We start from the raw sequence: 12,212 nt of genomic DNA on the forward strand, positions 1-12,212 counted from the left end.
GTACATGAGATAGTATCACTACCATCAACTTCTACTTCAACATTTATTGATGAAACTACACAAGAAGGTAATGATGCAATAAAAACAATCTCAGATAGACAAACAAAAAGGATTACAAAAAGAAAAAGAAACGAAGATCACTTTTTAAAGCTAATGAAGGAAAGACAAGAAAACAGAGATATACTGCTAACATCAGCAGCAAACAATGCTAGCTCAAAGTCAATTGATGAAATATCAGCATTTTCGAAAAACACTGAAAAGTCTCTCAGAAAATTAAGTGTGCGCACCAGGTCAATGGCCAAGAGTAAAATATTTAGTATAATAACTAAGTGCGAGATAATAGACATCGATAGAGAAAATTTACGTTCGAGTTCATTAACGGACACAACTCCTTATTCTCCCATAAGCGTCACATCTCCTTCCAACTCATTATCAAAAGGTACGGCTGATTTAGCGCCAACATCTTGCCAACCGCAGACTGTTTTTACTGATTTATCATCACCATGCCATTTCCGGAATGATTTCACCGACCTAGTGTAGAAGGTTTTCACTTACCAATTTAAGAGCGTGTCGAATGATCTACTATCATCTTCTCAACAATTTCTACAAAATTCTAATAGATACTCACATGTTATATCTCCCTACTGTTTGCTAATGTTATATAATTACCTTAGGGTTAATGCTATTTTTTCCTTCAAAGTTATTCTCCCTTTTTTTGGCATTGTTTTTTGCATTAAACTTAATACATAAAAAATACAAATTGCATTTTATTCAGCCAAAAGTACATCCTAAACATATTTTCATTTAACAATAAATGGTTCTTGATCAGAAGGGAAAATAATCCTTCTTGGTTTCTAATTGTATATAATTTGTTAGTCGACTTTCTTTGTTTTGTTTTATAATAATAATATAATAGCAGATCATCGTCTTCTTTTTCTTCCAATAATAACTTAATAATTGTATATCTCTCCATTACACTACGCTTAATACAACTAATTACGCAATACTGGTCTGCTGTCTACAATCTTGTGGTCTCGACCTACAGTACACCTCCAAGGCCGAGAAATTTGTCTCTTGTCTCCTGTTTCTGTTTCGTGTCTCGGTCTCTGTAGCTACGCGAACCGCCACCTTAATTGAATTGCGATCTCCTAAGGTTTTCAGTTTTATGAGGTATTCCTAAACCAGCTTTGATGTAACCCTAAGGTTTGATAAGGCCCTTAGAGTGGCTTGGCTATCTGTTATTATTAGGATCTGCTTATTAGTGTATGCTCTCCTAATGTTTTCCCTATCACATTCTAGTATCGCAAGTATTTCTGTCTGAAAAACTGTGGCATGTCTTCCAAGCGGATGGAATGTTTCATGCTTAGGTTTTTCTCAAAAAATTCCAGTTCCGGTTCTGCTGTAAGTGTTGGCTCCATCTGTGTACCAAATAAGATCTCCGTCTGATCTGCGGTTACTGTCATTCCATTCTTTTCTTGTTGAATATTCAACTTTGAATGGTGTGCGGAAGCAACACTTTGGAATCATGTGATCCGAAATCATTTTTGATTTGATTTGGTATTCTGTCAAGTTAACTTCATTATCTCCCATTCGCTCCAGTCCCAGCTTTGCTTCTCCTTGAATAACCAGGTGTAATGATGGAAGGTTAAGAAGGGTTCCATGTATGCAGTTGGTGTAGATTTCATGGCTCCTGTTATGCCTAGACATGCGAGCCTTTGTATTATGCTTAACTTAAGCCTCGCTCCTATTTGCAGGGTTTTTGTCCACCGCGTTAGTGCAGCATAAGTTAGAATAGGCACTACTACTCTAGTCTAGATTCAGTGTGCCATTTTGGGCTCTAGTCCCCAGGTTTGCCCATGCATGCGTTTGGCCGTCAAGAAAATTGATTCCGATTGCTTGGTGACTTTGTCGAGCTGTTGATTCCAGTTTAATTGGGAGTCCAAAATAACCCCCAGATATTTTATCTCTCCCAACATGGAATTTCTTTACCATGCAAGAATAGTAGCCCAAGATCCTCAATCTTACGTCTTTTGGTAAATGGTGTAATTGCGGATTTAAGGAGACTGATCTTAAGACTTTTCCTCTCTATCCAGTTTTTCATGATATTCAGAGCAGACCTAAGGTCTATTGTTGGAATAATATTCTTTTTTTTGAGTTATGGTTCTTCTGTAGTAGTTGCGAAGTTGAACTTGAAGTTCTTTAAGTTGTAATGTTCAGGAAAGACACGCTTTGGAAGTTGATCTTTACACATTTGCAATTCTCCATAAATAGAAGTTCCGCTATAGCGACGTTCTATGATATGCAATTATTCGCGAAAAAGCTGCATATTTTAATATGGTTGCTAATAAAAATGGTAAACAGTTTTGATCAAATATGAAAAAGCTTAATCTTACTAAAAACCAATCTATGGAAATACCCTCTGACTTAGCTAATCCATTTGACTTAAATCTTCACTATGCCGAGTGCAATAATATTACAGACACTACATCCAATGAATGCTTATTATTTTATCAAACCAATAAACACTCTAGACAGACAAGCGAGTTAAATTTTAATTGTATTGACCAAATGTCAGTTATGAAAATAATAAATTCTATTAATACACACGTACACGAAGAAGAGAATATTTCAATTAAAGATATAAAGCTTTGTTTACCATTTTGCCTAAAACCTTTGATTAACATACTTAACGCTTGCATTCTGGAATAGTATATTGTATACCTAGTAGGAAAAGCTTAACATTCCAGCGATCGTAAAAATTGCCAGTCGAGGCACAAGCCGAGACTGGCAATACGGAGTCGGGGAATGTGGCTTTTCCTACGAGGTCTACATACTATTTTTCCGAAAATCGGGAATCATTAAAATTACGGTAAATTATTACTAATCATGTAAAAAATTTTAAATCAACATTATTATTTTTCCCTTAAATAAAAGAAGCCATGAAACATTGTTTTGTAACTACGGAAACGAAGTACATAATTTTAAATTGTCAAACTTGACGAGTGAAAAGTTTATTTGTGCCGTCTTTCCAAAGTGTTGATTTTTTAACGTTTTAAAAAGCCAAAGTAACGTGTAAAATGATGAGTGATGATGACTGTTCCATTTCTGAAACCCTCCCAGAACTCACGGAGGCAATGAATGCTGCATCATTGGAATTGTTACCAATAAAATCTAGAAATAAGTATAACTATGCCTACAACCGCTTCATGGACTACCGTACGAATAAAAATGTAACTTCTTTCTCGGAAAATGTTGTAATGGCATACTTCTTGGAGCTTGGTTCCAAGATGAATTCTTCAACTTTATGGGCCAATTATTCAATGCTGAAGGCAACCCTTGCAATTAAAGATGATGTGGATATATCTGAATATTCAAAACTTCGGGCATTCCTGAAACAACAAGCACATGCCTATAAGCCAAAAAAATCCAAGATTTTAACTAAAGAAGAAATAAACAAATTTATTCAGGAAGCTCCAGACAAGGAATATTTAATGATTAAGGTAACTTACAAAACTTCAAATTATATTTGGATTCTTTACATGCTTATTTATTGTTGTAGGTAGCTGTAATATTTGGAATTTCCGGAGCTTGCAGAATGGACGAGCTGGTTAAAATGACTGTACAAGATATACAAGACCTACTATCCAAACTTTTAGTTACCATACCGGATTCAAAAACCAATACATCAAGATCATTTATAGTAATAGTTATTGTCATACAAATAAAATTATTAGTTTGGAAAATATTCAACAAAATAATGCTATTAGTTCCCAAGTTCTTCCAGTTTTCAATACTTGTACTAATTGTCAAATAACAGTAAATATAACAAATAATAAGTAATAATTTTAAAATATAATGTTAACCTTGTTTGTGCTGAAAGTTTTAAAAATAAAATTGTTTAGGAAAAAGCCTGTTCGCATTTATGTTCTAAAGTTTACTGTATGGAAATAACATTTCCTTACAGTACAGAAATGAATATTTCCTTACTGTTATTTTCGGTTGCCAGGCAACAATCAAGTTGGAAGAAATATTGACTTTTTCTTTCAAATATGTTGTCAAAAATGTTATTATTTCTTATCGATTTTCGGAAAAATGTATATCCTACTATCTGGAAGAAATCAAGCATTAAATCCATACCAAAATTATCCAATCCTTTAAGCTTTAATGATCTGAGGCCAATTAGTATATTACCTGCGGTTTCTAATATGTTGAAAAGGCATATACAGTGACCGCCTAAAGTTCCGCATAAATTCGACAAAAAATTGAGACATGATTTATGAAATATAGGCGAAATTCCAAGCAAGTTTCGTATAACACACCTTATCTCAAACCTCAACTGTTTCAGAAATATTTACATTTAACCAACAAAAAACCAAGTAAGTACGTCTATTTACAAATTAAAGATAAAATGGAGGATAAAACATTATAAAGTGTTCAAACCGATCCCCATTTACTTCTTGGCAGAAAGCAAGACGGTTTACAAACTCATGTAAAATACTATTAATTATTTTGGGTGATATACGTCTAATTTCATATCTAATTCTATTTTTCAAATCTTCTACGTTGTTTGGCTTTTCAATATAAACTTTACTTTTCAGGTACCCCCATAGAAAATAGTCGCAGGGATTTAGGTCTGGTGACCCGGCCGGCCACTCTATTGGCCCTCTTCGTCCTATTCATCTTCCTGGGAACACTGTATCCAAGTAATTACGGACATCTCGAAAGAAATGTGACGGTGCGTCGTCTTGCTGAAATCACAAATTATCTGTCGGGACAGCAGGGTCTTGTTCGTCTATGTATAGGGCAGCCAGAGCCAGGATAAGATCTTCTTGAAGAAAATTCAAATAGCGTTGTCCTGTTAAGTTTTCTTCGAAAAAGTATGGCCGTATTACTTTATTTTCCACGATACCAGCCCAAACATTAATAGATTTACGGTACTGTGTATGAGCCTCAGTTGCCCAGTGTGGATTTGACACTGACCAGTACCGACAATTTTGCCGATTTACGATACCGTTTAAACAAAAAGTTGCTTCATCCGAGAACAAAACTCGTAACACAAACTAACGGTTATTATTGCAAATGTTCATCATTTGCTCGCAAAATTGGTTTCTTCGATCAGGATCGTCCTCATTTAATTCGTGTATTAGTCTAATTTTCTAAGGGTGGTATTCATTTGCTTTTAAGATGCGTCTTACTGACGTTCCGGCTATATTATTGTCAACTGAAATTTGTGAAGTTACATTGTTTGGATTTTCTTCGACGGAGTGCAGAACGTTTAATTTTGTTTCTTCAGAAATGTTTGGACGACCTGATCTTGGCAAATCCCTAACATGACCTGAAGTTATGAATTTGTGCCCTATTCTACTAACTGTTGACTGAGAAATAAGATGGTTTGGGTATTTGGCATTAAACAGTTCACTTACTTCTTTTTGCGTGCGCACTCGATCCCCGTATCCTAGCATCATCAAAATTTCAGTTCGTTGGATTTCCGTTAAATTAGCCATAATTTATTCTGATAAAAACTATTAATTTTCGAACTAACAGTGACATTCGAAAATGGAGATTCTTTACAAGTGCAACCATGGAAATAGAAACAATTGGCAGTATTTATAACATTATTTTTATCCTCGATTTTACCTTCATTTGTAAATAGACATACTTGTTTGTTTTCTTGGTATTTAAATATAAATATTTCGGAAATAGTTGAGTTTTGAGATAAGGTGTGTTATACGAAACTTGCTTGGAATTTCGCCTATATTTCATAAATGCAATAAAGAATATAGCATTCTATTTAAAAAAATTAAAAAAATATCTTTTTTTTCGTTCCACCCTGTATACAAAAATTTATGTGAAATAATGCGCAACTTAAAATAAAAATCGACGGGTCCGAGCGTTTTCTCAAAAAATCATGTCTCTAATTTTTATCGAATTTATGCGGAACTTTAGGCGGTCACTGTATATTATCAATTAGTTTCCTTTTGTACCTCTTCACATGTTATTACAGATTGTCAATCGGGTTTCAGGAAAAATTATAGTACAACTACAAGCCTTACAAGTTTAATCAATATTCGACTAATTCGTTTAGACAATAAAAATGTAACGTGTTTGGGATTGCTAGATTTTAGCAAAGCTTTTGACTCTAAGTCATAAGCTACTTATAGCAAAACTGTAATAATTTGGCCTGTCAAGAACCTCGATAGATTTCTTTTCGTCTTATCTTAGCAACCGTTCCCACTGTGTTGCAATACGTACTAATGACTACCTTCTAGCTAAGTCAGATTACGCGATTATGCCACAGGGAATACCTCAAGGGTCTATTTTGGGACCACTGTTGTTCTCTATTTATGTTGCAGGATATGTATAAGCATCTACAATATATAATAAAGGGTGTTTTTTTGAGAGGTATACAAATTTGAAGTGAAATAAAACTATAAAAAAAATAATTATTGACATGGCATTGGTTTTATTTAAAAGATATTGTTATGCTATTAGTGCTTAAAAATTATTTCGATGATATGAGCCACGGCTGGTTCGAATGTAGCGTAATCGGGTTAGCCTAATAAGTTCAATTTTCGACCACTTTTTCAAGCATCTGGGGCCGTATCTCGGCATTAACGCGGCGAATGTTTGCTTCCAAGTGATCCAACGTCTGTGGTTTATCTTTGAAGACATGTGACTTCACATATCCCCAAAGAAAGTAATCCAAGGGTTTTAAGATCACACGATCGTGGAGGCCAGTTCACAGGTCCATTGCGTGAAATTATGCGATCATGGAATGTTTCCCGCAATAAATTGATAGTGTCACGCGCTGTGTGGCATGTTGCACCATCTTGTTGAAACCAAAGCTCTGCCACATCAAGTCAGTTCAACTGAGGAACAAAAAAGTCGGCAATCATGGCTCTATAACGTTCTCCATTGACTGTAACATTCTGGTCGTTATCATCTTTAAAAAAATATGGGCCAATGATTCCTCCTGACCATAAAGCGCACCAAACTGTGACTTTTAATGGATGTAAGGGCATCTCAACAAAAGCTTCTGGATTTTCTCCACTCCAAATTTGGCAATTTTGCTTATTGACGAAGCCGTTCAACCAAAAATGAGACTCATCGCTGAACAAAATTTTGGATTGAAAAAATGGGTCAAGCTGAATACTGTTTTCCGCCCATTCACCGAACGTACGGCGCGCATAATGGTCACGCAGTTTCAGTTCTTGCACAAGTTGGATCTTGTAAGCTCGCAAGCCAAGATCTTGCCGCAAAATCTTCCACAAAGTGGATGGGCACAGCCCCAATGTGCACGATGGCGAATCGACTCATTCGGGTCCTCTTCAACACTATGCTCCACAGCAGCAATAACTTCTTCTGAGCGCACTGTATGGCGTCTTTGTGGATGCGTATTATCAACTAGAGTATGCGTGGTACGAAAACGATCCATGGTTTTTCGAATAACTTGTTCGGATGGCCGATTATGTCGACCGTAAAATGGACGCAGCGCACGGTAAGTTTCGCGAATTGAACTATGATTTTCAAAATATATTTGCACAATTTGAAAGCGTTGTTCTGGAGTAAGTCTATTCATTGTGAAATGGCAAACTGTACTGACCACGAATACACCACCAACTGTCAAATTGACAATCACCAGAAACAGTTTTGACAACTAAAAATCCAAACCTCTAAAAAAACACCCTTTATATATATCATTCCCTAAAAGTCAGGTGCAAACTGCACAAAACTGTTTTAATACTAACTTGAATCATATTAATAGTTTTGCCAAAAATCACAATTTAAAACTTAACCCTTCTAAATCGTCTGCAATATTTCTTAGTGGTACCAAACTAAAACTTAAGAGAGTGTCCGAGAATTTTGTTCCTAAAATAAATGATACACGCCTTCCAATAGTGAAGGAAGCTAAAAATTTAGGTATTTATCTGGATTCTGAACTCTTTAATGCACTATGAATGAGTCTTTTAATGCATATGTGAAGCGAAAACTAGCTATTGCTTATATGCGTTTGAGGAAACTCTGGAGCATTAAGAAATATATACCGTCAAAGACAAAATATTTTCAATGTAACAGTTTGGTCTTGTCTATTATGGATTATGGAGATGTTGTTTAGGGAAGTTCACTAACGGCAAATTCAATTGAAAAATTACAGAACTCCTGTTTACGTTTTTCTTTTAACATAACATACAGAGAACACATTACGCCTCACTTGAGTAGGCTTTCCATTTTATTAATGACTAACAGGCGAAAATGTCATTCGCTGAGTTTTGTGCATAGAGTTTTAAAAACTTGGCAGCCACCTTATTTGCGTCAGATATTTTACTGTAGTCAGCATAACCATGATACAAAGCATCTAAATAATTTCTTATTTCCAAAAATCATTCAGTTAAGTAGCTATTAAGTTATGGAATGAACTAGCGGACAAAATAAAAACACAAACATATACATTTAATTTTTTTTTGTATTTCTTGTTACATCATTATAAGGACAAATAATTGTTTTATAAAAATTAAATCCCTCCATTATTTTTTAATTGAATATGTATGTGATCGAATTGATCTGTGTATCACAGGTTATTGTTTTGATTAAATCTATTATAGATTTCTAATTAATTCAATACAAATTGCGTGTATCTACGGTTTCTTTTAGCTTATTAAGTGAAATAATGTAAGAGAACTGATAATGTGTGTTCATACATAAAAGTTTTTAGGATTTTATTTTATTGTAAATCTAGGTTTAGGTTTAGGTTTTATGGAGAATTAGGTTTTAATTTATATAAGTATAAGATTTTTGTATTAGACACTTTTATATTGCTGAAAATAGTATTTTTATACTTTTAACGGGTAGCATCCCGCAGATATATCGACATCTTTGTGGTGTGCATGTATCTTTGTAACGGTTTTATTTAATCGCGATGCTTTTCTTATTTTTCCTTTTTCGAAGAATTGATAAAATTATTTCTGTATTGTTTACTGTATTTTAAGTGTATACTTTGGACAAATAAAAAGGATTTTTTTTTATATTACAACACGTGTATCACTTATTTTTATTTTGCAAGTTTAAACATATATTTCTGTTTCATCTACCTATTTAAACCTCCACCTTAAATAAATAATAAAAATGTATTTAATATTGTTCTTACCTAGCAGCCCGTAAAATGGCAATTGCAGTCTCAAATTCTCCATTCCTTAATTTGCGCTGTATATTTTTCATTGCGTCGACTCTAAAAATAAAGAGCAATAATAAAAGCGCGAGAAAAAAATAATATATGTATATATATATATATTTTTTAAAGGGATAATACACACTGGAATGGAATATCAGAATGATGATAAAAAATAACGATAAGATTTTTAAAAAACATAAAACACTGAAAAAAATATTTAAAACTATTTTTTTAAGTATTTTCCGTTCACCAACAGTACTTACCCTATTTTATACCATCCTTAAAGAGATCAAAAACAAAATACATGTTTAAAAAAATTTACTTATTTCCATATGTTTATATCATCTAACCTTAGAAGAATACAAGTTTTAAGAACAATTTAATATTGGAAAGTAAAATACTATTCTTACTTAATCGCAGATTTAGGTTGCATACTTTATAAATAGGTATTAAGTTACTGCCAAATAATGCGTTGTGAAAGAACGACGTAAAAAGATATGTAGTAAAATCTTTGTCTTATTGTTTATTCGAACAATTCTGAGGGAAAATACTGGAAAGAAGCTAATTTTATATTGATGACTTTTCCGTCGTTTTTAATTTTTTTTTAACGATAAAACATAAGTACGGTAAATTTTCTGAAAATATTGACTGGTTCTGCTGAAGATATACGAGGCGTGGCAGAAAAGTAATGAGAATGACAACAGTGCAAGTGATCTGGCAACGCTGAGCTGTTGACGTTAATAATCCCGTGACTCAGTGTGTTCCGGTAATTACTTTCTTTTAGCTGCTATTAATAAAGTTTTTGGTATATCCGTTAAGTAAAATGGAAAAGCGGAATTTGGAGCAGCGTTTTGCCATTAAATTTATTTATTTATTTATTTATAAACGGACAAAGCCCAATTACAATTATGTTAAACTTTTAAATTCACAACAGTAATATATAATATACAGTATTGGCCATAAAAGTTGGAACTTTTAAAAATTTAAAATTTTTCCAATGTTTTAAATTTATATTTTATTTTTGTACATCCAATCAATAAACATATTTATAAGTAACAAAAAAGCATACCAGAATTTCAACCTTATCTTGTTTCAGACAATAAGAAATACTTTAAATTTTTATAAAAGATGTCTTTTACAGGCAGTCTTTGACACACCAGGGTGCAAGTGGGTTCTTTTTATTTATTTTATTTTGTGTTGCCATGGGAAAAGGCAAGGCCTATTCCAGCGACATTCGCCAAAGAATTTTAGATTTTTACAATCAGGGTGTTAGGCAGCGTAATATTGCTCAAAGACTAAACGTTCCTAAGAACACCGTGTCACGGATAATTAAGTAATATTGTATATTTGGAAATGTGGTACTAGGTAAAAGCACTGGAAGACCTAAAGCCACGACTGCCCGTGTAGATAGGCGAATTTTAAATATTTCCCAGAATGATCCATTTTTGTCATTCTCCAAAATTTTACAAAAATTAAATGAAGGTGAGCCTTCCAACATCTCTGCAAAAACGGTAAGAAGACGATTGTGTTCTGGTGGACTTAACAGCTACAGACCTGCTAAAAAACCTTTGCTGCGGAAGAAAAATGTCAAGTTACGCCTACAATTTGCAATGGATCATCTTAACTGGACTGTACAAGATTGGAAAAAAGTGCTATTTAGTGACGAATCTAAGTTCAATCTGTTTTCCAGTGATGGAATAGTTCATGTAAGACGACCGAAAGGTGAAAGACGCAAGAAAAAGTTTATCCGACCTACGGTTAAACATGGAGGTGGTAATGTGATAGTATAGGGATGCTTTTCTTGGTATGGTACTGGGCCGATACATAAAATTGTGGGGAAAATGGGGCGATTTATGTATCGGGATATTTTGCGAAATATAATGGAGCCTTAAACATTTGAGTCTATGCCAGTAAATTTTGTAGTCCAGCATGATAACGATCCAAAACACTCGTCAAAATTGGTAAAAGAATGGTTGGACCAAGAAAAGATCACAGTTTTAAAATGGCCGGCCCAGAGTCCAGACTTAAACCCGATTGAAAATTTATGGGAGCATCTGGATCGCAAAATTCGGGCATCTGGAACAGTCAAAAATGCTGATGAACTATTTCATAAGCTTGTTGAAGCCTGACATTGACAGACAAATAATTGAAAATTTGATTGAATCAATGTCCAGAAGAATGAAGGCAGTAATTAATGCGAAGGGTTACCATACCATTACATATTAATTATAATATTATGGTTTCAATAAGTTATGTTTTATGTCGTTTTTGAATAAAAATCATTTAGTTCCAAGTATTTTGTCCAGCTTTTTTTAATTTTTATTCCGAACTGCTACTGGTGCTGAATTTTTGTCAACATTTAAATTAATTAACACTAGTTTTTCGTGTACAAAAACTTTATAAAAGAAAATAAAATGCTAATTAAAAGGCACACAAAATATAATAAATTTTCAAAAGTTCCAACTATTATGGCCAATACTGTAGGTAATATACAGAAATACAGAAAATCATTAAGTAATAATAATTAATAATATCTAACTCAAGCTTACTAAAACTTGACGCAGGAATTTGTTATAAGTTTCAAAAAGGTCAATGTCATGATGTGGGTTTGCTAATCTCATTATTCTAATGAGGGAGTTATTAAGATCATAGTTAGTACAGTGGATTGGGTAATGTAAACTATAAGTGGCTCTAGTTGTTCTTAGTGGAGCATGAATATTGATTTTTTTAAGTAGCTCTGAAGCTTCAGATTTCCCATGTAGGATATTGTAAAAAGTAATAAGATCCCTCCTCTTATGGGGGATGTAGCGGAATGGGAGCCATATGTAGCATATCTGCATCATTGTAATTATCCAAGATATTTGTTTATATGCAATTTGTTTAAGGAATGTGTATTCAACTAGTTAAAGAGCATCAATATGTACCCCATAGAAAGGAGACCACACACAGGGGGCATACTCCAGATTAGGACGGACCAGGGCACAGTAGAGTGTTTTCAAAGCAGCAATACTTGTGAAGTCTTGAGTACATCTCCTAACAAAAC

General features: G+C 33.8%; 1 protein-coding gene across 1 annotated transcript in view; it reads right to left on the reverse strand.

Moving 5' to 3' along the window:
• Positions 1 to 12,212, reverse strand: part of LOC126745138 (protein timeless homolog) — an 817,207-nt gene that overhangs the window by 450,560 nt on the left and 354,435 nt on the right. The window contains exon 10 of the mRNA XM_050452863.1: positions 9,146 to 9,226. Coding sequence (XP_050308820.1) covers positions 9,146 to 9,226 — 81 coding nt within the window. The remainder of the gene's footprint in view (positions 1 to 9,145; positions 9,227 to 12,212) is intronic.

The sequence above is a fragment of the Anthonomus grandis genome, chromosome 15 (genome assembly GCF_022605725.1).
Source record: "Anthonomus grandis grandis chromosome 15, icAntGran1.3, whole genome shotgun sequence".
Classification (NCBI taxonomy): domain Eukaryota; kingdom Metazoa; phylum Arthropoda; class Insecta; order Coleoptera; family Curculionidae; genus Anthonomus; species Anthonomus grandis.